The sequence below is a fragment of the Tenrec ecaudatus genome, chromosome 10 (genome assembly GCF_050624435.1).
Source record: "Tenrec ecaudatus isolate mTenEca1 chromosome 10, mTenEca1.hap1, whole genome shotgun sequence".
Classification (NCBI taxonomy): Eukaryota; Metazoa; Chordata; class Mammalia; order Afrosoricida; family Tenrecidae; genus Tenrec; species Tenrec ecaudatus.
The window spans coordinates 34,676,046-34,702,134 of record NC_134539.1 but is presented as its reverse complement, the minus strand read 5'-3'; the positions used below and the strand labels follow the sequence as shown (position 1 = coordinate 34,702,134).

Genomic DNA, 26,089 nt, shown 5'->3' with positions numbered 1-26,089 from the left:
TATATGGTGTTATATTCTACTTTGTATCCATTTTGGCCACAGAGTTTACACAGTCAGCCCTCTAATGGACCAGTGAGGCCTTTCCCAAATCTTCACTGCAACACATCACATTTTAGTGAACTTTGTATGCCGCAAATATTTACTCTCTGGCTCTTTACAAAAAATATTTGACTTGTAGGGTTTACACAGGTATCTTTAAAATTTCAGTATATCCCAGAAACAACAAAGCCCACATGGACCCAGCACACCAACATGTGTAATCATGAAGGACCGAGGGGACCAGGTTTCAAACAACAAAGGCGGGGAGGGGGATCACATCACTGTGAATGAGGGGAGTGCGTGATGGGGACCCAATGCCCATCTGTAGACAGCTGTACATCCCTTGCAGAGGGGTAGTGGGGAGGAGATGAGTCACTCAGGGTTCAGTGTAGCAACAATGAAACTCAAAACCTTCCTCTAGTTCTTGAACGCTTCCCCCCCCCCCCAATTATCATGATCCCAATTCTGCCTTGTGGACTGGGTTAGACCAGAGGATGCACAGCGGTGCAGTAGGGATCTGGAAACACAGGGAATCTAGGACGGATGAACCCCTCAGGACCAGCGGTGAGAGTGGCGACACCGGGAGGGAAGGGGGTGTAGAAAGGGAGAACCGATCTCGGGTATCTACATGTATCCTCCTCTCTGGGGAATGGGCAACAAGAAGGTGGGTGAGGGGAGACGCTGGTGAGTGTAAGATAAGATAAAATAATAATTTATAAATTATTAAGGATTCATGAGGGACGGGAGAGCGGGGAGGGAGGGGGAAGGGGAAAAAAGGAAAATGAGCTGATTCCAGGAACCCGAGTGGAAGGTGAATTTTGAGAATGATGAGGGCAATGAATGTATAAGGGTGCTTTACTCAACTGATGTATGCATGTATGTATTGTGATGAGTTGTATGAACCCCAATAAAATGATTTATTAAAAAATTTCAGTGTATCTTCAGATGATAAACTACTATTTCGCATACAATGTAAGAACCTTCCAACAGCGTGCTTCCATGTATTTTGGTGCTACACAGCCAAATTTCTTTTAAAAGAATTGAAAAGGAAGAAAAAAGTTCTTAAAAAAATTAATCATGCTTCATTGGTCTGAACTTGAATGTATCTTTCTTCCGGCTGGGTTCACAGGAGAAGAAACAGCTGTTACTTATGTTTCTATAGGTTGTTGTTTAGTTGCCATCAAGTCAGTTCCACCCCAAAGCGACCCTCTGCACAACAGAATGAAACACTGTGCGGTCCTAGGCCAGCCTCACCATTGTCCCTATGCCTGAGCCCGTGGTTGCAGCCACTATGTCAGTCCATCTTGTCTAGAGCCTTCCTCTTTTCTCCACTCCTCCACTTACAAACATGAGGTCCTTCTCCAGGGACCGGTCTCTCCTGACAATATGTCCAAAGTATGTGAGATACAGTGTCGCCATCCTTGGCACTAAGGAGCACTCTGGCCTTACTGATGTCTTCCAATACAGATCGGTTTGTCCTTTTAGCAGTCCATGGTACTTCCACTATTCTTCTCCAGCAATTCAAACTCATCTATTCTTTTACTGCCTTCCTAATGCAGTGTCTTACTTTCACATGTGCACGATGCAGTGGGGAATACTATGGCCTGGGCCAGGCGCACCTTCGTCCCCATAATAACACCTTTGCTCATCAGTACTCGAAAGAAGTCTGTGCAGCAGATGTATTGTAATATGTTTCTATATGTCGCTGTACAGAAACTTATATTAAGAAAATGGCTCACACAGTGGTGGAATCCAGCAAGTCCCAGTCTAGGAAGGTTCCAAGACCATGGGCCAGATGTTATGTGGAAACTTCTGGCTTAGGGAGCTGCAGCAGCTGACGAACCCAAGATCTGTAGAAAATATCAAAGGCTGGAGACTGCAGAAGGGCATAAATCCAAGATCAGGAGGTAAAATGGCCCATCACTGATGACTCCTAATATTGGCAGGCAATATGGCAGAGCCCTAGTGGAGTAGTGGTTAGGTGCTGGGCTGCTAACTGTAAGGTCAGTAGTTCGAAGCCACCTTGTTCGCTACAAGGAAACTTTCTATTCCTGTAGAGAGTAGAATGTCCTGATGGCAATTTTGAGTATGTCAGGCTGTGGGGCTAGCCAAGAGGGTCCTATGGAATGACCCACTGAAGGGAAAGAATGAAAAGACACAAAAGTTTAGGGTGCTCACTTCTTCCATGAAAAAGAGAGAGGGGGCGTGAATATCTTCTCTAAAAGGCTTATATAGTCTTGGGAAGTGCAAGTCCCTTCAATCACAGCAAGTCACATATGTAGCCAGGTGGTCAGTGTCTTCACTCTCGAGGTCCCTGAGCTCATTGGGGGAGAAACCTAATACTAGTACTGGGGCCCCGCAGAAGGGAGTTGACCACCTCTGAAGCAGGGAGAACAAGAGAAGCATGTCTGCTCCTATAGAAAAGGGCTGCCGGCCGCATAATGATCAGCCATGTGTTTGTAAGAGGTTTCATTAAGGTAGCACCATTATGGGAGGATATAGTGGGGATGATTTTTAGTCCAGAGAATGTGACTGGGATTCTTCTCCAAGTCACAGATGCAAAGGCCTCCCTCCACCAGAATCCTGGCCTCCCAGGCTTCTTAATTTTGTCTGCATATACTCTCTTTCTGGTCCTCAGTGTCCCACAGCAGGCCATTGGCTCTTGTCCAAAGAACTGGCGGTCTATGAGCCAAGATGCAGGACCCAAACCCAACAACAAGCAGGCTTTTCCAAAGGGATCACTTACGTTGAAAGCAGCAGCTTCCCCAAGGAAATTTCCTTTCATTTGATTTTGCCAGAGCTGTGACCTGAGTAAGGGTATTGAATTCAACCCTAATCTTTTTACAACAGATTGGCTATAAATATTCTGTTAGATCAGGTCCTGGGGGGTTACTAGGTTTTAACTATTAAACCACCAAGAATCTTGGCCCAGCCATATGGTGGACACAAAAGCTAACTATCACAGTCTACCAGCTTTGTGAGTTCTGAAACGTACTGTCTGACTTTGTAAAGTTTCACTCTCTGTTACCCCAAATATCAGATTCATACCTTGTAGAAAGCAAACCTAATGAATAACGACTCCATGTGGAACAGAGAAGGAGTAAGCCACTCATTAGGAAACTAGCTAACAGAGCATCTACAGCAGTGGTTCTCAACCTTCCTAATGCCGCGACCCTTTCATACAGTTCCTCATGTGGTGGTGACCCCCAACCATAACATTATTTTCAATGCTACTTCATCGCTGTCATTTTGCTACTGTTATGAAGCTGGCGGCCACTGTGAAAGGGTTGTTCCACCCTCAAAGGGGTCGTGACCCGCAGGTGCAGAACCACGGATCTACACAATCTAGTTTCCAAGTAGCATTTAGACTATTTATCCAAGAATATTAACCATGAAGATTGCCACATGCCCCCCCCCCCCACTGACCTTTTGGTTAGCCCAGTGCTCAAACCTAGGATGTGGTGGGAGATGGGCAATCTGCTTCTATAGATTCCAGCTTTGGAAACCCACAGGGCAGTTTCACTCTGTCCTATTGGGTTGCTGAGTCAGCATAGACTCAATGGCAGTGAATATAGAGTTGTGATTTGGAATCGACTCCAAGGGTTTGGTATTTTAGAAGAAAATATTACTGGGTGGGTAGGAGGGCGCATGTGGGAAGGTCAACTAGAAGGAAACTACTAGTGCATTTAAAATTTGATACTGTCCAATAGTTCCCAACTGAGCCTCAGTGATCCTCTTGCCAATAACATAAGAAGGTGCCCATTTTTTCAGTTTCCTCAGTAATGAGTATATCGTTTGCCAACTAAACTTGAGAGCACTATCTAGCTCACAGCATCACAGTAAGGGCCACGTGTGAAGGGCCTCTCATTGTCAGCAGTCCGCATTTTCATTGTTTTACTGTCTAAATAATAAAATGTGTAACCTGTGTCAACTCTGCCATCGAGCCGATTCCGACTCCTCAGCTGCCAGAGAGGAAGACAGGGTCGAAGTGCGCCTGTGGTTTCCGAGACTGTAACTCTTTGTGGGAGAACACCTCGTCTTTGTCCCGGGAGCTGCAGGTGTCTTCGAACTGCTCACAGTCCAACAAGGGATAAGTACTCCGCCGACGACAACGAACAGAACTTAGTGCGAAGCTTAAAGCAAAAACAACATCCCAAAGGGCAGCATTTCGAACGCGTCACTTCTGAAGGGGTATCAGCTGTGATCATTGGATAACTTAAGGCAAGCGTTTCGTTTCCTTTTTAATAAAATCCAGTCACCTTCTCCAGCCTGCCTTTGTCTCCCGAGCAACGCAGAGCTCCCAGGGAGCTCCTACCAGAGAGGGGTGCCCTCGGGTATTCTTTCTCGGCAGGAAGCAGAAGCTGCCTTCTGCAGCTCGGGGCACGGGGCCTGAGCGGGCGGCCGTTCTTCCGCAGGGCCCGGGAGCCGCCCAGCTGCCCACGACCCTCCCTTGCCCTAAACCGCGGCGTTGGGATGTCTCAACTTCTGCAGGGCTTTTTGTTTGTATTTTAAATGATTATAAATCTGGTGCTGATGTGCCCTACGGATGTAAAGTGAAGTGCCAGACTCGCCTGGAGCTAGTGTTTCGTGCCACCTTGCCGGGGTTGGCCCTGACTCGCCACCAGACGGACAGCTTTTTTAGCTTGGCAAGTTTAGTCTGCATTTCGGCCTAACTAAACTTAGACAGCTTCTTGCCACTTTATTTTTCACAGATGCTAAGAAGTGGAAACTCTTGTCTCCACCCAGGAGCGTCTGACTTCCACGAAAGAACTCACTTCAGACGTGAAGTGCAGGGTCAATGGAGGGTCGGGGGGCGGGGGCAGGGCGGGGAGAATTCCTCAAGACCAGCCAATGGCAAGGCACGCTACGCAAAGGCCCGCCTCGTGGACTCAAAAAAAAAAAAAAAGGCAGTCGTGATTGCGATTGGCCAAAGTGGGCGGAAAACCCCAGCCCTCGACTACAACGGGTTTTGATTGGCTGAGGTACAAGTCGATTTTCCATAATCCAACCCTCAAGCCTCTGAGTGATAAGTCCCGCCTTAAAAGGCGTTTGATAACAGTGGTACGTATTGTAAGGAGAACGGTGATTGGCCAAGGCGCTTACAGGTTCGGTCGGTAGTAAACACAGCGAGACTCCTGGGACCAGGGATTGGTCAGTTTATCGGCTGGCCGAGTAAATGCCTCCGGCTTCCGCGCGCGGGCAGGCTGCACTCCTCCCTGGCCCCGCCCTCTCCCGTGCTGACTGGTTCAGGCTTGGCTGAAGGAGTGGAGGAATGGCGCGGAGTAGGCGAGCTCGCATTGCGTCACTTCCGTTTACTGTTGGCCCCGCCGCGGAGTTCTCAGAGTGCGGCGGCGAACCGGCTGAAGCAGCTGGTGGTCCGGGGGCGGGGTGGGCGGGGTGGTGGTGGGAGGAACCGGGAGGAAATCCCACCACGGAGACGCCAGTCTGGACGGTCTCCGCTTTTCCCAGCCTGTCGGGTCCGGTCGGCGAGGGGTGGCCGCTTCCTCCAGCGGTGGAGAAGGGGGGCGGAGCCCGGGGCTCAGGTGAGGCGAGTCTGTCAGCGCGGGCGGCGGCGGCGCGCGGGCGGGCGCGCTCGCCTCGCCGGGACTGTGGAGCAGGATCGCGCCGAGGCGTGGAGGAGCGCGCAGACGCTTAGGGGTGCCCCGAGCCCACCCTGCGAGTCTTTCCGAGGCGGTATTGTTACCCTTCGGAGCGGAGGGGCCCGGCGGGTGAGAGGCTGGTGTTTCTGCGCAGGCGTCCCCCGTGTCCCGACGCCGAGCTGTCTGTCTGCGCGGTGGGGCGGGGGCCCGCGCCCCCGCCGATCTCCCGGTTGGCGGCCGACGACCCCGGGGTGCAGTGGGAAGGGCCCCCCGGCGGGGCGAGTAGCAGGTCTGCGGCGGTGTGGGATGGGTCGGTGTCTCCCTGGGCCCCATCCTGGGTCTCGTTGTCTTGAGCGACGAGGTTTCCTTTCGGCAGAGCGAGGCCCCAAGCCGCCCCGGGAGCGGGGAGCGGTGGCCGACCCTGGAAGGTATTTCGGACCGCCTCAACTTGTCAGAGGGCTCAAGTGCGTCGGGTCATGGATGCCCACCGATTCTGGACCCGTGCTGCAAGCTGTAGGCCATGGATGGGACCTACAGCCGCCCCACCCCTACCCCTTGCGTGGAGGACAGACGGGCATGTATGGGAATCCGAAAATAAAGACGTGGTGAATGAGGGAGGTCGAAGGGCTTTTTCCTCTCAAAAAGCCTATTTATTATTAAGCCAGCTTGCCTCCCAGCGCCCTGGAGGGGACTGTAAAAGTTAACTTCTGAGTAGAAGACAAATTCTAAAGGTACTTAATTTGGAGGAGCCTTTGTAGGGAAAGCCTTTAAGTCAGCGCTGGTGAATTTTCAGTTCTGGTTGAGGTGAATGCAGAGATGGGAAACCCCTCCACCTTCGAGACAAATGTTAGTATCCTTTTCAATTGTTTTTGTGTGTGGGGGGGTGGTGGTGGTGGTTTTTTTAAAGAGATTGAAGAGACTGCTGTGCCTTCCTCATCCCTGATTTGTTACCCTTGTAAGGCCTATTGTGTCTTAGATGAGAAAACAAGTGGGCTGAGTGCCTCTCCCTTGTTCCCAAGAACTTGCTCTTGCTGCTCGGAATCCTTAACAACTCGATGGCAGTGGGCTTGGTTTTTTATTTGCTTATAGTCTTGTGATTTGCGTGGCAAGCGAGAGTGGTTGGCAGTCAGCTAAAAGAGTGGGAAGGGAAGAGACCAGATGGGGAAAGAAGGCTGAAAAGAATTTTAGGCATAAGCCCGGGAGAAGAGCTCCCACTCAGGCTTCCCCCGGGTTCATTCTAGTTCAGCTTCCTGGGGAGAAGTCGCATTTCCACTCCAAGTGACCTCGTTAAAAAGTAGTTCTGATTCTCTCTACCTGCAGTGGAAAGGCAAATTCTTAGCAGGGGGTGGAACCGGAATGAACTAGTCCAAAGTTCTGTTCCCACCGTTGCTATAACGTCCTGTGGGAATCTAACAAACTTGAGTGGACTGCCCTGGCCTCCACAGCCAGCTGGTGACCTTCCAGTTAAGACTAGCGAGACAGATGAGTCTTCCACTACTGAAAAGAGTGACAGTCTCTGAAACTCAGAGGGGGCAGTTGTACCCTGTCCAACTGGGTAGAACTGGCTTCAACCCATGGCAGTGAGTTTGGCTTTGGAGATAGAGATTAACTGCCTGGAGGCCTGTCTAGGCCCAAGGGTTTGGTTCAACCAATGGAGAGAAACTTTTGAAGAGAACAGAGGTCAAGATAAGCCTTCTTTCTTCCTAAAAGTTGTTTCAAACAACACATGAAGAGAACAACTAGCTGGGGATGCTGGCAAACTAGATTCTGGTTAATTGAGGTGTCTATCTTAGCAAAATTCTAAAAAGTAATCAGATTTGGAGAAAAACAATGGGATTTTTTTTTCTCTTTAATGGGGCATCTGTGTGTTAGCAAAATTCCAAAAGTAATAAGATTTTCAGAAAAAGCCCATAGTGAAGAATTTCCCCCCACTAAATTTGGAAAGTTAGTGCTTTCAAAAGAGACTGTGACAAGACTGTCAGTTTTTTAAAAGTTACATGGCTAACCACTCTGATCTTAGGTAGGGTTTCTGAGACTAAATCTGTGGGAGTAGAGAGCCTCAGCTTTCTTCCTTGGAGCTGCTGGGGGTTTTGAACCACTCACCTTGAAGTTAACATCCCCATTGCTCACGGTGAGAGGAAAGATTACTGCCTAGGAAACCTTGGAGGTAGTTCTGTTCTATAGGGTTCCTGTGAGTTGGAAACCACTCAAAGGCACATAAAAACAACAGCCTGGATTTTACAGACTCTTTCATAAATTATAGAGAGCTCTTCAATGTGGATGACTTAAAAATACTTTTGTGTTCAGTATGATGTGACAAAGTTTGCTGCAGTGTTGACACCGGATTTTGGATCTGCAGCAGATTCTCTGGAAAGGAGAAAAAAAACAATAGCCCAGTAATAAGTCTATGTTAGCGTTCAACATTTTTTTCTTAAATGTATATAAACTCAAAACACAAACTTATTACCACAGAATAGATTCTGACTCATAATTTGTAATCAAATACATTTCCCCTCAGTTTTGAGGGTATGATTTTACTTTTATTGTACTTAGTAGTATTTTGCAAATATGTGCTCTTGCAGAGCCAGTTTTGTTTGCAGCAGGTGGGATGGAATGTAACATAATACGGCTTGTTTTGTCTAAGCATGAAATGAGCTCATGCGAACAGACCAGCTGTTTCTGGATGAACTATTGATCTTTACAGTTTTCATCTCTGAATAGTGGCTTTTAATCTCAACTTATAATTTTTGGCATGCCTTTAATTTTGTTAACACCTTTGGTGGCATGAGCTAGTTAAGTACAGGGCTGTTAACTTCAAGGTTGGTAGTTTGAACCCACCAGTCACTACAGTAAAAAGACAGGGCTGTCTGCTCCAGTTAGGATTTATAGTCTCAGAAATCCTGTGGAGCAGTCCCACTCTGTCCTTGAGGGCTGCTGTGAGTCAGAATCTACTCAATGGGCAGGAGTGGGGTTTGTGTTTGGATTTCATTTGATTACTTACATGTTTGCTAAAAGCTTTGAATTGTTATTTTGACAGCTCAGTCAGATTAGGAATTTACAGAAAACAGGCTTCGTTGTGATATGAGGATCGATTCTTTTTGCCCCAGATTGTTTTATCCACAGATACTTGCTTTCCAGTCTTCCAGCAGAGTCAAATGATGTATGTAAACTTTCAGAATTTCGTTAATTCCAAAGCACATTTTATTCCCTTTGAAGACTGGATGTGTTAAATTAGATTAGTTGGCAACTTGTTTCTTTCCTAGTGTTGCATGAGATAACACGTTTTATAACCACTGGCATCTTAGAGTTAATGAAATTTGGTGCAAGTAAACACTTCGCAAACAACAACTAAACCCCAGAATCACTGTCATAGTACTATATTAATTCAGACTTTACTGATTTTTCCAAAATTGCCTTTGTATTTTGAAGGCTCTTTGCTATTGAAAGGAAGCCTGTTGCAAGGGATGTTTTCCTTAAATAATGGAAAACATGAAGGTTTTTTTGTGTTTTTAACTTAAAATAGCTAAGTGTTAGACTTGCTTTTTGGATGTGAATTCTTAGGAGACTGCTGTTTTGTGTACTTGATGATACAGGTTTGCAAATGCTTTATTTCAACTTGTGTTGAAAATGACTAGAATGAATTGCTTCCCTTGTTTTTTCATGTTGATGAATACCACATGGTGGGATTGATTTTTCTGGGACATCTTACTTAGTGGATGATGATGATCTAAATCCAAACTGCTATGAATCACCTAACAACAAATCCAAACGAAGACCCAGCTCTGCTGCTCTGTCACCATAAAGCTGGGGAGAACCTTTGTTTCCTCTGAGCCCCTGACTGCACTTTGCCTCCTGTGGTACTTACTGCTTTCCACTTGGTACTGTGCTTATTTGTTCTAGGTCTTCTCTCCAGCAAGCATCTGTGGTAGTTAGGACTGTGTCATAGATTTGTATGTAGCACTTAACCTGAATGCAGAAAGCACTGAACGTGTTTATGTGAGGGGCTTCAAAAAGTTCATGGGAAAATAGAGTTAAAGTATAATAGATCTGTTCCATGAATTTTTTGAAGCCACTGTGTATACCAAGTACATAAGCACTCACATGGGATGTTGCGATGTTGCCCTGGATTATTGAAGTGTGTGTGTGTGTGTGTGTGTGTGTGTGTGTGTGTGTGTGACTTCATCCATGTCCGTTCCAGTATGTGTCTGCTTGGCTGGACCCTGATTCTCAGTGGTTTGGCAACTATGTAATGATGTAATGTGGTGGCTATGTGTTGATGTAATTATCCCTCCTGGTGTGATCAGCCCTGATGATGTAAGGGATTTACAGGAGGATGCAGGGCCCTTTACTCAGGTCACAGCCCTGATCTCATACAAGGGAGTTTCCCTGTGCTGTGGCCTGCATCACCTTTTATTAGAGGGAAAAGGAGAAGCAAGCAGAGAGAAGGAACATCAGAACTGCCAAGAGCAGACAGCACATTATTTGAACCCAGTGTCCCGGTACTGGATTATTGTTAGGCACCACCAATATGTTCTCCCTCACAATGCACTCATGTACAACATAAAGAAACCTGCCTGGTCCTTTGTTTGTCCTGTGCTGGACACCTTTGTTTGAGCCCCCAGTTGCAGCCACTTTGTCGATTTATCTTGCTGAGGGTCTTACTCTTTTTTAGTGGTCTTCTGTTTTATCAAACACACTGTCCTGTAGGGGCTGGTCCCTCCTGATAACTTGTCCAAAGTACATTACACAGTCTTCCCATCCTCACTCCTGAGAACACTCCAGCTGTACTCCTTCCAAAGTAGAAGACAGAGAGAAAGCCATCCCCTAGAATTTGGCGCTCTGAATTTGAACTTCAGGCCTCCTCCCTGAAAGAATACATTTCTGTTGGTTAAAGCCCATTCACGTGTGGCATATCTGCTATAATAGCACTGGGTAGTTAAGACAGATGTCCTTGGCTATGTGTGCAACGTCCTCTTAAAAGGCTACAAGCTGCTGAGTCTCTGATCCTTGTATTTGCTTGGTCCCTAAGTGGGTCATCTGTCTCTTTTTGCAGCTGTTGGTGTGCCTCAGTTAAACAGCAGCCCTTGCCCTCGTTCTACATTTGTTCTTGTTCATTTTTAGTCAGTTAGGAAACTAGAAAAATGTACTCAAATTTTGTTGGTGTAAAACAAGGTTGTGTGTGAGAAATTGGGGGACTTTCCTTTAAGCAAATCTTTTATATATAGGCTTTTGATCCTTATTTTGTATATTCCAAGTTTTTTTCCTCCTTTTTGGCTTATTTTAGAGATAGTTAAGGTCCTTAAAAATTTAACTGTTGGTTAATGTAGTACTATCATATTTCATCAGTATCTGGCCCAAGTTAATTCAATAAAAATAATTATTGAGCTGAGTATCAGGCATTGTGGGTAGTGCTTAAAAGCGAAGCAGAAAATAGAGAACTGGCTTCAGTAAACTTAATGTAAAAATCACTTTGAATTTGCACTAGGATTTTCACTGAATTATAAAGTCCTTAATCAGTTACTAGCCAGAAATTTTGAACTAGAAAATTGGGGTGGCGGGTGGAACGAGGTGGTGAGGGCGCTTTCATTAGCCCTCGCATCCCTAGTCATGCTCTCCAATCTTTGGAGAGATCCCCTTCCTGTAGACCTGTCTGTCCAGTTTCTGAGCCAACCCTTGCCAGCAGAACCAGAGAGGATGAGACCAGTCATGCTGACAGGTGGTGTCTGGATTTTCCCTCGGTTCCCAGGTGCCCATCTAGACCAGCCTTCCCCCCCCCACCTGCCCACTCCTACCTGTTGGTCTACACCAGGCCTGAGCTGATGACCTGTCAGAAATCCAAGCCTGTTTGAGATCTTTCTGAATTTTGTTCTTTTACATTTATTTTCTATCATCTCTATAAGGGAAGATTGTGTTTCAATATTGGCTTTCTGATAAGATAATGAATATGAATAATTTCTTAGAATGGAATATATTTCCTCTGAGTAGGGTAACTTTGCAGGTACTTCCTGGCAGGCAGGCTGGCATCAAAATTACTTGTTACAATGGTAGATGATGGTTGAATATGGAATACTCTTCCTTATGAACTAGATGCATTATTAAAACACATAGATATGCTTGTTAGGTTAAATAAAGCATTAAGAAAGCAAATCTATTGAGAAAACACTTCAGTATAGATGTTAGTGCATTGAACACTGGTATGATGAAAACTCAAAAAGAAAAGAAAAAATTAGTTACGTGACTATTAACTTAATGACCAGATTGAATTCTATTTTAATGACAAGTTTACACATGTCAATAAAAATAAAATTAAATATAAAAACTACACCTCCACAACCCTTATGAATGTGTTTGAACTAGTGAAATGTATATGTGAATTGTATGTGGGTGAAACTCAAAATAACTAAATGAATTAATTTTTAAATGACATATTTGCTTTTAATAAAGACGTCTTAAAGAAAAAGGGAAGAAAAGAACTAGGTGTTAGATCTTAAGGAAACATTCCTGCCACAGATGCAGTCCAGACTAATTTTGGTTGGTGGTTTTTCTTCAGTGCTTATCTGAGCTGACTGAAAAGCCCACTAGCCAGGGGACCTCAGGAAGTCTTCCTCTCTGCCCTTCTGGCTCCTCCTGGGGAGACACTGACTCGGGCGGCCTGTGGAATAAGCTGCTAAAAGACACAAATACTGTCTTAGGGTTCGTGCTGTTGTCTTAAATCTGTTAAACCACTTTTTTTTTTTTTAGATCATTTTACTGGAGGCTCTTAAACAACTCTTGTTACAATTCATACTTCAATTGTATCTGACATATTAGTACATATATTCCATTGTTATTTTCTAGACATTTACTTTCCATTGAGCCCTTGGGATCTCCCCCCCCCCCCCCACCTCCCTAAACCATGGTTTTATAAATGTCAACCAATTAGAATTTTCTTGTAAGGTCTTGGAGTCTCTAGTTAGGCTCTGTGAAACTTTCCTTTGTAACACTCTGGTGAATCCTTACTAGGGTAGGACCTGATCTTGGATTATTTGGTTCTTTCAATAAAATCTTTAATTTTAGCAGATGCTGCATTTTGTTCTGACAGTGTTTTATGTGGAAATGACTAGAAATGTTTGGTTTACTTGCTTTGGGTCAGACATAGTTGTAAATTGATTGCTTACCTAATCACATCTAGTTTTGTCAGCCCGCATGGTCACATTTTGAAGTCTTCACCTGAAGCTTATTTCCTCGTGAAGGCCTCAGAGAGGCTCTAGCTCACACAGCTTTCTTTTTTACTGCACAAGTGATAGGAGAATCCAGTAGTCTTCTATTAAGGTACATATTTAAAGGATTTGCCAAAATGTGAAACAGGCCAACTCTTGGAAGTGACACGATGACTGTTAGTGGTTTGGGTTTGGGCTTTAGACCCTTTTAATGCAATAGCTAGCTGAGCAGTCGGTAGCAGTAGTGGTAGCTAGGTACCATCTTCTCAGGAGTGTGGAAACTCGTGTTCACTTGGTTTAGTAGTCCATTGTATTAATAATTGCTTTTATGTGTCTTTGACTTTTATCCCTCTTTTTTGTTTCTGCTCAAGCCCAAGAGAGGGAAAGACTCTGTATGTAGAAACAGACCTGGAGCCAATTTGAGAGGCATTCGTTTATTTGCATTCAGTGGTGACCAACATAGGATCCACAAAGGAAGTCATTGTGGGGGCTTTAAAAATATATATTAATTGGGAGGTAATTATATCATTCCATAGTTCATTCACATCAAGCAGAATTGTACAAATACTACCACAATCAGTTTCTAAGCATTCTTCTTCGATTCCCCTTTTACATACCCCTCTGCTGTCCCTATAGGTTCATCAGTCTTGGGTTTCATATACCAAAACACAGAAATTGTATCATACAACTTCAAGAGGGTGACCTCCAATGGCATGACACTTCTGAGATACACCCTAATATGAACAAATGAAACAAAACAATACAGAAAATGTTGAGAACCACATCGGGTCCAGCATGCATCAGAGAGGGGCATCAACTGACAAAAGTTTTAACTGTTCAAGTCAGATTTATGGCGGGAGGCTTTTTTGAGGTGGGTTTTTAAACTATTTGCTCTTAACGATGTTTGGGTAGCTGAAATTCATTGTGTACTGCTTTTGTGTGTCGGTTGTGGTCTGGCCTAGCTTCGGGCAGGATGGAGAGAAAAGAGATGTCCTGTTTGGGGGCGCACTGGGAATGCTGGCTTAGCTGAAGTATAGCCATTTTGGAGCGTTAGTCAATACCTCGTCATCCTTTCTCCAGTCAGGGAGACTCCAGTAACTGCACAGGAGATGGCTGCTCATAAGCTTTCAAGGATCCATTTGCTGCTTACTAAAGGAGGAAGGGTGAGCAGTGCCTTTGTGGCCAGTGATACACCTGTTGGTCTTGGTGTCCCCTGAGACTATGGTCCTGAGCCCCTAGGTCAGCGGTTTTCAACCTGTGGATTGTGACCCTTTCACAGGGGTCGCCTGATTCATCACAGTAGCAAAATGACAGTGATGAAGTAGCAACGAAAATAATTTTATGCTTGGGGGGGTCCCCACCATATGAGGAACTGTATGAAAGGGTCGCGGGCATGAGGAAGGCTGAGAACCACTGCTCTAGGGAATCTACCAGGTAGAGGGATTGCTGGATCTTAACAGTCTCACCAGCAGTGTATGAGGTTTCCATTCTCTCCACACCTTACCAGCACTTGTTTATTATTATTATTATTATTATTATTATTATTATTATTATTATTATCATGTTATTCATACTGAGGTGAGATATCTCATTTTTATTTGCATCTCTAATGATTGTGAGCATTTCCTTATATTTGTTGCCTGCTTGAATATCTTAGACAATGTCTCTTTATGTCCTCTGCCCATTTTTAAATTGGTTTATTTGTCTTTCATCCTTTTTGAGGTGCATGATTTTGAGCTTGTTCCACATTTGTTTCCATTCTCCCCGGAACTTCGAATTGTGATACCTTTCAGAGTGGTCAACAGTGATAACCCGGTGCCATCTAATTCTAATGGTCTCAGGATCATGGAGGCTGGGTTTCTCTGGACTTCCTTACCTCATTGATTTTCTTCACCCTTCTTTGCCCCAATGGAGATAGACTGATAGTTGTACTTCAGATGTCCCCTTGGAAGCTCGTAAGACTTCTGTTTGCTACACACCAAAGTAAGGTATAGAACAGGGGGGTCAAACTCAAAATGTGGGCCATATGGTGCAACAGGAAAGATTCATGTGGGCCACATCACATTTACAAATTTTGTTAAATTTGTATTTTAAAGTGAGGATTCAGGAATATGGATAGGATAATTAAAACACTATATATATAATTGTTTTTATTTAAACATTTATTTAATGTATTTATAAAATTAAAATTATTCTTTTTTACCCGAAACCTGCCACCACTTTCCTCCTACTGGTTTTCATTTACCTCTTATGTTGTGACCGGAAAATATAACACAGTAACTAATAAAAAACACAAAATGTTGGACAGCTGACAAGCGTGATGCACAATTGTAATGGCTAGGTATGATTCATCGCAGCACAACCCAGAGTGCTCTTTTTAACCTTTATGCTGTTGGGATCTGTTTACTGGACATGACACTGAGAGTGGCAGGCATATCGCTTCCAAACGTCGCTGGAACTGAGCGCGTTTATACACATCCACAGGCCCCAGGAAAAGCACTGGGCCAAATGTATACTCATTATCAGTAGTTAAAGGGTTAACGAGGGAATTGTGTGTACGGTATTGCCTCAATCTCCCCTAAGTGCTATTTTCTTCATATAATTTTTCTATTTTTATTTTATTTCATAGTATCACAAGCCACAAAAAATTACCTCGGGGGTCACATGCCCCCATTCTCTATAGCATTTAGATCAAGTCTTCAAATTTGGTGGTATTGATTAGTTGATTGGATCACCATGATTTTGTGTGTGTGTGTGTGTGTGTGAATAAACTTATTGGAATGCAGCTCTGCCCACTTGTTTCTTTTACGCTACAAGGAGAGTGTTGCATAATTGCCAGGTACCATGTGGCCCACCAAGCAGGTTTCCCACCCGGCTCTGATAGAAAATGCGTGCCCCATCTTGCGTTATATAAACTCGAGACTTCCAAAAGTTCATGGAAAAAGAGCACTAAAAAATCATGGGAAAAGTACTGAGAACTTCTTTTTTTTAAATCATTTTATTAGGGGTTCATACAACTCTTATATCACAATCCATATATAAAGCACATTTGTACATTCATTGCCCTCATCATTCTCAAAACATTTGCTCTCCACTTTAGCCCCTGGCATCAGGTTCTCATTTTTTCCCTTCCCTCCCCGCTACCCCCTCCTGCATGAACCCTTGATAATTTATAAATTATTATTTTGTCATATCATGCACTGTCCGACATCTCCCTTCACCCACTTTTCTGCTGTCTTTCCCCCAAGGAGGTCACATGCAGATCCTTGTAATTGGTTCTCTCTTTCCAACCCACCCTCCTTCTACGCTCCCAGTATCGCCACTCCCACACCACTGGTCCTGAAGGTATCATCCACCCTGGATTCCCTCTGTTTCCAGTTCCTATCTGTACCAGTGTACATCCTCTGGTCTAACCAGACTTGCAAGGTAGAATTCGGATCATGATAGTGGGCAGTGGGTGGGGAGGAAGCATTTGGGAACTAGAGGAAAGTTGTATTTTTTCATCATTGCTACATTGCACCCTGACTGGCTTGTCTCCTCTGCAAGGGGATCTCCAGTGGCCTTCAAATGGGTTTTGGGTCTCCACTCCACACTCCCACCCCCCTCATTCACTATAGTAATATTTTTTGTTCTGATGATGCCTTATATACCTGATCCCTTCAACACCTTGTGATTGCTTCGGCTAGTATGCTTCTTCCATGTAGGCTTTGTTGCTTCTAAGATAGATGGCCGCTTGTTTACCTTCAAGCCTTTAAGACCCCAGATGGTATGTCTTTTGATAGCCGGGCACCATCAGCTTTCTTCGCCACATTTGCTTATGCACCCATTTGTCTTCAGCAATTGTATCATGGAGGTGAGCACATATGATATGATTTTTTGTTCTTTGATGCCTGATAACTGATCCCTTCGGCACCTCATGAACACACAGGCTGGTGTGCTTCTTCCATGTGGGCTTTGTTGCTTCTGAGCTAGATAGCTGCTTGTTTACCTTCAAGCTTTTAAGGCCCCAGACGCTGTATCTTTTGATAGATGGGCACCATCAGCTTTACTGAGAACTTCTTGAAGCACCCCTCATGCACAAACACAGATAAGGCCTCTAGAAAGATTTATAGGTACAGATTGGCATCCTGGGGAATCCTATGAGGCAGGTCTAATCTCCCACAGGGCAGCTAGGAGTCAGAATGGACTAGCAGCAGTGGGGTGTGGTTTGACGCAGGGACAGGCAGATTTATAAGGGTGAGGCAAAATGAACAAAGCCACAAATCAGTTCACTAACAAGCCATTTTTAACTCTAAAGTATTTCTCTTCAGGTTACGGGACAGTGCAATCAGAAACACAGCCTGCCCCTGGGCCATTCGTAATGGTCCTTCCTGTCCAGGGCACATCTGCCCACCTCAGCAACAGAGGCCATGGGTTGTCCCATTCACCCCAACAACTCCAGGAGCAGCGTTTTTGTGACAAACATTTTCAGGACACTGTTTCTCCCCTAAAGAAATTTAGTCACCAAAGAAAAACTTTAAACCATAGGTGCTATAAAAGTCGTCTTGGATTCCTAGAGGTCAGAAAAGCTGGAGAATTTGAGTGAAAAGCAGACCTAGGGTGGGGTGTGGGGGGTGGCGTTTCCTCCCAAGCTAACCCAGTTCAAAGAAGAGAAAGCTGATCCATCCATCCTAGGAAATGTTTCTAAAACTCAGCAGCTGCTTCTCAGGAGAAAAGGATGCCATCTGCTCCATAAAGACCGACCGCTGGAAACACTATGAGATAGTTTTCTCTGCCCTCTAGGGTCCTTAGGAGCCTTGGTGACATAGTGATGATGTGTTGGACCATTAACTGCAAGTAGGCAGATCGAAACCAGCCTCTGAATAACCATGATCTTCATGGTTCTGATTCCTTTCCATCAGAATAGAAAAATATATATATATCAAACTAACTGAATTTTTAAAATACCCTCTCCTTCCCAAAAGGTTTTGAGAGAACTTACTTAAACTTCTCTGAGACTATTTGTTTTAACTTTGTGTTTGTGTAGCAGGGATCCAGCACAAACCAAGTTAGGATAAAAGAATTTATGGGCTGATGAAACTAGATGATCGTAGGGTGATGCCAACTTGAGCTCTGCCTGGATCCCCAAGGTCTGTTGGTGTCATCAGGACCCTATCTTTTGGTGCTGATTTCTTCTGTGTTGGTTTCTCAAACAGACAAAAATGGCCACCACAGTGCTAGACTTACAGACATCTCTCTCATAGCTTTCTACCTCCGGATTAACAAGCTGTGACTGTTGTTGGGTGCTCTTGTCAGTTCCAGCTCACAGCAGCTCTGTGTACAACGCAAGGAGACATTGCCTGGTCCTGTGCCAGCCGCATAATGGTTGCTATGTTTTTGAGCCCATAGTTGTAGCCACGTTGCAACGGTCTTCCTTGCTTTCATTGAGCTTCTACTTAGCCGAGCATGATCCCCTTCTCCTGGGACATCTTTCTTTAGATACTCACTGCCATGGAGTCTGTTCCAACTCTTAGTGACTGTTGGACAGGGTAGAACTGCCCTTGTGGGCTTCTGAGCCTGAAATTCTTTACGGAGGTAGAAAGCCTCATTGTCGCCCGTGGAGCAGCTGGTAGTTTTGAATTGGTGCCTTGTGGTTAGCAGCCCACTGCGTTACCACAAATTCCCCAGGCTCTACTCATAACTGGCATGGGTTGAGTCACGTATCATCCTGTACAGTAATCACCATGGTCATGAGGAGTGGGAACCATGTGTCTGGGCCCACTGGGGATGCAGAGCTTTGAAGATAATCTGATCTGAGATAGTTTGCCCAAAAAACATGGTAGCATAAGAATAATAGGTCCCTTAGAGTATTTGAATGTTGATTTGTGAGGAAATGCTAACAAGCTTAACTTTGCTTCAATTACTTATTCATTTTTACTCTATTTTCAGTTACTTTCATTATATAAAAGCAAAAAAAAATTGACCAAAGTGTTTAAAGTCTTCCCTTGTGATAAATTGGGGAAAAGTTTGTTTTGACATAGGTTTCTGGATGCGAGACTGTAATAAGCGGTCTAACGATGGTGTAGTGGTGGAGTCTGAATATACATAACTCGGGAAGGGGAGACAGTGAAGATCATCAGCTGCCACAGGCTGTTTTAGTCCTGAGAGGGAGAGGTTGTATACCAATCCTGACATCTCTCCCACAGTACTCTACTTCTATGTTGGTTCAGTAGTGCATTGCAATTGCCCCACCCAACTCACAGACCATACTCATAAGATTTATTAGAGAATACGTTACAATTCAGGTTTAAGAATGACTCAGGATACAGTTCTTTGACCAGCACAACCTCCTCTTGGCGTGGACCCTCACCTGCTCAGGCAAACCTCATTTAACTGCTAATTAAGTACCCAGGGCTACCCTATTCCACCAGTAAGCCTTGGCTCAAAGGGCTTGGCTCTTACTCTCGGGATTGGCAAACCTAACTCGCCAAGTACCCCAAGGCAGCCCACTCTGCCATCAGACCACCTGCCCTCAAACACAGCTTTCTCACTGCTTGGATCAGCTTCCGTGCTGTTTGGTGTCGGTCTCTTGGTTCTGCTCTGCCGTCTCTGGTATTGCAGTTCCCCTCACTTCCTTGAGTCCTCAGCAGAATTGTTTTGTTGTCCAGAATTCCATTAGCAGTGTCTTTACGGCAGTCCATGCTTTTTTATCATTAGGCACCTCATTACTCTTCTAGCCTCTCATAATCCGATACTAAACTGCCTCTACCTTCTAGGTATCTTGTAGAGCAGTGGTTCTCAACCTTCCTTATGTCAGACCTTTTTAATAGAGTTCCTCATGTTGTGGTGACCCCCCCAACCATAAAATTATTTTCATTGCTACTTCATCACTGTTATTTTGCTACTGTTATGAACCGGGTGACCCCTGTGAAAGGGTTGTTTGACCCGCAAAGGGGTTGTGACCGCTGTTTTAGAGCAACACCCCTTTTGGTACCAGATTCTGTCCGCTGTGACAAATGTAAGTGGATGGCTCTCACGAGCACATTTATTCTCTCATGATTTCGGAGGCCAAAAGTCCGAATTTAGAGGGCCCGCTTCAGGAGAAGGCCTTGTCGACTGTTGACTCTGGGGAAAGGTCCTTGCCTCCTTTGAGCATCTGTAGGCCTGGCTTTCCTGAGAGAGCTCCATCGATCTTGGTATCTGTCTTCCCCTGGGCCTAGGAGCTTCACAGTGTACGTAGGGGGCCCAGGTCAAATGGACGCACTCCACTCCCAGCTCTCTTGATGGTACTAGATCCTCTCCCTCAGTTATTTTTTGGTGTATAACAAGTCACCTCAATACGTATTGACTTCCTTGGTTTTATTATATAGAAAACAAAATTCATGAAGTCAATAAATAAAATATAATATTTGAAAATAGTATGCTGGTAAATGTTCTAATACCAGCTTTCTGGAAAGAAAAATGTGTATGCATTGTTCATTTTACTGAAAGGATGAGTAACTTTGTAGATAATAAAATATATTTTATAAATTATAGCCAATTTTCATAATCAGTTACAATTTTGACAATATTTTAATTTATATTAGTAAATAAAGGTTGAAAAAGGAACTTTAATGGTTTAAAATAACAATCTTCTCTTTTCTCTTTAATTGCTTTACACATTTCTGGGCCTTGGCTGGACTCAGCTAGATAATTCCTTCCTGGGGTCTGTCATGTGGTTACAGTCAGATGATGGCTGGGGCTGGAGTCATCTTGAAGGAGACTCCTTCCTACATCTGGAGGCTGATGCTGTCAACAAGATTTCGCTTGGGCTTCTTCACAGCATGGTGACCGGATTCCAAGCCTAAAAGATCAGGCAAAAGCTGGGGAGGGTCCCCTTCCAGGACCCGGCCCGAAGTCATATATTGTAACTTCTGTAAATCATATCCTGAGTAGCACCAAAGAAGCGAACATCGACACTAACTCTTGGTGAAAGGCATGTCTATGTCACATTGTGTGATATGCATGGGAGATCTTGAAATGATAGCCATCTTGGAAAATACAACCTCCGCAAATTTCTTCATTTCGAGTGACTGCTTTTTAGTAGTTAAGAACAACAACAACAACTAATCCAAAAAATAAATACAAAATAGGCTGTGCTAGTCCTTGGGTTTCTTTATGTTGACCAAATCCCCTTCATGCTTAATGCTACCTTTCAGCACTCCAGTATTACTTTTCCTAGACACATTCTGGTTTCCTGTTGGGGGAATTTTCTTGGCTTCCTTTATGAAACTCCCTTTTTGCTTTCTTAGCACAATTGGATAGACCCTACGCTCAGCTTGTGGGGCTCCAACTGAGCCTGTGCATCGAGCATGGGGTGTCAATACCGAAGGAGTGGTTGGAGCAGTGCCACTGAGACTCTGGGTCTTGCTTCCTAGCCGCTCCATCCACCTTTTGTTGCTGTTTATTTACAAGCCTAATGTTTCACCATCAAGTGTTGAGCTCAGATACCCTTTTAAATTACTTAAGTAAACCAGAGCTGGGTTCTCTAAATTAGACTTCGAGTATGCCAGAAAGCTCAATTGAGGAAGTCTGCCATGGTAAGTTATTAATGATTTGTTAAAAGAGAGTTGACCAACTTTTATTATAACAGGGCTTCTCAATGCTTAATGGCATTTTAGAGTCAAAGAAAGGATTGAGATTTCCAATTGCCTTAGTATCTTAGGACATTGGTGGTGAATTGTGTAAATATATGCAAAGAATAAAAAAATACCCTTTACTAAAAATACCCATTATAAATAGTAACATCTGTTTATCTGTATAGTTATCCTGAAACCAAACCCATTGCCAGTGAGTCAAATCAACCATACAGCTAACAGGCCACTATTCTGTAGTATCACCAAATGCATATATAGTAGAGAAGGTCAGGTCAGGTGTCTGACTAGATTCCCTTGATCCCTTTTCCCAGTGCCGTGCACCTGTTCTGCAACATCTGTGTGTGTGTTTCCTTCTAAATCTAATGGCATGCATCGGTGCAGTGTGATAGGTCACTTTTATGTGGACTTTTTAGCCATGGTCTTGTAATGTCCACAAAATGATTGGATGGAACCATGAAAATATCCTTGGGGCTTATGAAAGGGATTTGAGTTTGCTATTAACACTGATAAGGTGCACAGAACTGTGCGTGTGTGTATGTGTCCATGTCCATCCATCCACAGAAATGAGTGTGGAACCTTCCTGAGGGTATTGGTCAGTTTTTGCCCTCCTGCTGGACTTACAATGAGCCATCATAGTAATGGAAGCAGTGGCTACTACCAAGCAGTGGGAATGGACCCAGGGCCTCTGCACTGGGAACTTGCTAGACCCAAGAGATGGCTGAAACACTGGAGATGAGGAGAGATGATGGGAGACAGAACCAGGAGCCTGGCAGGGCGCCCTGACCCACAGAGCAAACGAGATGAGAACATCTTAGGCTCAGATTTACTGGCTGAATAGAATTTCTCCAGGCACTTGATGGAGCTGAAGAGAGCTTTGTACAACTTTCTGGAGCAGAGGAGAGGCCAGGCCAAAAGTCTTGAGGACCACAGAGGCCTACTTATTGGCACAGTTGAAATGAAGCTGTCCTGGTCAAAGAGTTGTAGTCTGTTAATTCTGATCCTGAATTGTAACCTATTATTTCTGTAATAAACTCTATCATTATGAATCCTGTCTGAGTTTGTGACATTGTTAATTACTAAACCCAGCAGAGAAGTAAAGAGCACCCTGGGAAGATGACTGGTGTCAAAATGGTGAAAAGGTTGGGAAGAGTTGTGTCTGACTTCGGCTTCATAGAAGCCAGCTTTGGGCTGATAGCCGATGGTGACTCCTTCCCTGGTGAAGTTAGTGGAGGTCAGATGCTGCAGCCATGCTCCTATGTTCACTGTGACCTGTTTGGAGGACTGCCTTTTGGTGACTGGTATCACTTTGTAAGTGGGCCCTGAAAGCAGGAAATTCCTGGTATTTACAGCCTTTTCTGGTGTCTCTTGATGTGGCCTGACTAATGTACATCTGTGGAAGACCAGTTCCCTTGGCTCGAATCAGATCAAACTTGGCATGATTTCTGGTCCAGGACTTCCTGCTAGATCAGTAGAGCCTGGGGCTTGGCCCCAAATCATATCCTTGTTTGACTCCTTTGTTCTTTTCTTCCCAGTTTTACCTAGTAGAACATGATAGAGCATGTTGTACTTGCTCAGTCTGTGTTTAGGAAGCCTTAAAATAGTAAGAAACTAAAAGTCTTTTACATTGTCATAGCCTCTGGAGTCACTTGTGGACATCATGTAGCAGGCATATTGACTTGAGGCAATTTGTGGTGGCTAAAACATAGAAAGATATTAGATGATTCCCTTCATTTCTTATTCTCTTTAATTCAGGACTCCATTGTTAACTTTAATTGAATTTCACATGTGTTAAATTACTTTATTTATTAAAGAGCTTCTCTTAAAAGTCTTATCAGTGTGCTCACAATGCTTGACTGTCCTTCATTACACATGAACCATTATACAGATCCATTTAGAAAGATTGAGCCGTATTTACTGTGTTTAGTTACATTACTTGACATATGGTATGACTATTCATTCAATGTTGTATCACGTAACTTGCTGCCCAAGAAAGGTTTGAATAATGTAGGAATTTTTCATAACATTGGATATATCATTTACAACTATGCTCCTTAAGCTTTTTGGAGAAAAAAAATCTTAGACATTTTTTCCTAATTGTGTACAGTTATGTTCAGATTCTCTTTAAATTAAATTCTTTTGCTCAGTGTATGTGTTTAGAGGACTGAATACTGCCACAAGATTTGTTCACAAAAGCACCTGACGGTAGCCTTCCCATCTTCTCTTTTCCCAAGACTGCCGCTTTCAACTCAGTTAAGTAAGTACGTACAGCATTTTGATCATTGCAGAAAGCGCTGTTAACCAGTGTTACTAGTGTAGAAGGTACAGCCGCAGAGATGTGTGACTTTAACTGGTGTAGAGCTAGATCCATGTAAAGCAGGGGTTGGTAAAGGTGGCACTGATTTCTCTAGAATAGTCCCACTGTGTGGTTGGGCATTATTTCTGGCTCTGGGCTATCCAAGACTACTTTCCACCATCCTGGAGAGTCTGTGAACTTGCTCGTGTCCTTTAACTACAAATACCTTCCTAGCTCAGCTTGAGTAGTTCGTTCTCTTGCATTGTATGAGCTGTTTTACTGACACTCTTTTTTTAAAAAATGACACTCTGGATATTGGGAAGAGGGCCAATTGAATATTCGAATTGGCCAGGTTTCCTAGCCATTGCCAATCCAAATGATTATAAATTGAATGATTAAATGATATTGAGATGAAAGAAAATTTCCATTAAGGAGAAATTACTTTGGAAAATCTCCAAATAGATAATTGCATATATAATTATTAACTGAGAGGACAGGTGTTTTTCCAGATTTTTGTGGCATAGTTTGGGCTATATTTGGGCACAAGGTCAGCAGTTCAAAGCCACCAGTTGCTCTGTGTGAGAGAAAGATGAGATTGGCTGCTCCAGTAAACTTAACCTCAAATCTTAGGGAGCAGTTCTCTGCCCCATATAGGGACATAAAGAGTCCGAATCTACTCACTGGTAGTGGGTTTAGAATGTTACCTTGTTGGCATTTATAGAGGTCTAGATACAGACATGTACATAATGCAAATATATTTATATATGATGGGGAAATAGATCTACGTGCCTATATTTATAGGTTTAGTATTAAAGTAGCAGAAGGACATTAGTCCTCCACTCAAGTACTCCCTCGATGCAAGAATACTTTCTTCTATTAAATTGTCATTCTATGATGCTCACCTTCCCGACACAACTGCTGAAGACAAAGCGGGTGAATAAGCAAATGTGGTGAAGAAAGCTGATGGTGCCCGGCTATCAAAAGATATAGCATCTGGGGTCTTAAAAGCTTGAGGGTAAACAAGCGGACATCTAGCTCAAAGGAACAAAGCCCACATGGAAGAAGCACACCGGCCTTGCCATCACTAGGTGTCGAAGGGATCAGGGTATAAGGCATCAGAACAACAAAAAAAAATCTTACCATAGTGAATGTGGGATGGGGGGAGTGCAGAGTGGAGACCCAAAGCCCATTTGTCGGCCACTGGAGATCCCCTTGTAGAGGGGTCTAGGGGAGGAGACGAGCCAGTCGAGGTGCAATGTAGCAACGATGAAAAATACAACTTTCCTCTAGTTCCTAAATACTGCTTCCCCCCCACCCCCCACTATCATAGTCCGAAATCTACTTGCAAGTCTGGCTAGACCAGAGGATGTACACTGGTACAGATAGGAACTGGAAACAGGGAATCCAGGGTGGATGATCCCTTCAGGACCAGTGGTGTGAATGGCGATACTGGGTGGGTAGCGGGAAAGTGGGTTGGAAGGAGAGAACCGATTACAAGGATCTACATGTGACCTCCTCCCTGGGGGACAGACAACAGAAAAGTGGGTGAAGGGAGACGTCAGACAGGGCAAGATATGACAAAATAATTTATAAATTATCAAGGACTCATGAGGGAGGAGAAAAAATGAGGACCTGATGCCAGGGGCTTAAGTGGAGAACAAATGTTTTGAGAATGATGAGGGCAATGAATGTACACATGTGCTTTACACAATTGATGTATGTATGGGTTGTGATAAGAGTTGTATGAGCCCCTAATAAAACTATTAAATAATATTAAAAATAATGGTACCTTGTTAATTTCAGGGCTGACAGTGCCCCTTCAGAGAGGAGTAATCCTTAGCCTCTGCCCAGAAGGTGGCCTACCTACAAAGCGGCCCAGGAGGTTACAGGCATGCCTGAAAGGCTTTGAGAAGAGTCTGGAGGTTGTGGGCTGTTCTCAAGGACTATGATAGAGGTAATAGTGTAGGACTGAAGATGCCTGTGTCAGTATTAGTTAAGTCTCTGTCGTTGTGGAAATCCTGTTTAGCACATTCAGTGGCAGCCCCTTCTCAAAATCTCACTGCCATCGAGTCAATTCTGACCCACGGTGACCCTACAGGACAGGGTTGAACTGCCCCACCACGTCACCAGGGCTCCCAGAAAGGTCTCTAGGCACCTCAAAATGATGCTCCTGTGATGGCAGTTTTTTTGTCATTTTTTTCCCAAAACCATTTTATTGGGAGTTAATGCAGGTAACATATCATTCCATACATAGTTCAAACAAATGAAGCCGTATTATACAATTGCTACCAAAATCGGTGGGGTTTTTATTTTTTTTTTGGCTTTTCTATAGAATATGGGAAT

General features: G+C 44.0%; 1 protein-coding gene across 6 annotated transcripts in view; it reads left to right on the top strand.

The window, feature by feature from the left end:
• Positions 1-5,426: 5,426 nt before the first annotated feature.
• The window catches only part of ZBTB5 (zinc finger and BTB domain containing 5), a 32,092-nt gene continuing 11,429 nt past the window's right edge, over positions 5,427-26,089 (top strand). Inside the window, exon 1 of one of the 6 annotated variants that reach the window (XM_075560171.1) lies at positions 5,427-5,582. Coding sequence is in view for 2 of the 6 variants with exons in the window: in XM_075560165.1 (XP_075416280.1) it covers positions 5,946-6,067 (122 nt within the window). In the remaining 4 variants the exon portion in view is untranslated. The other 5 variants (XM_075560168.1, XM_075560167.1, XM_075560165.1 and 2 more) reach the window with 5 other exon arrangements.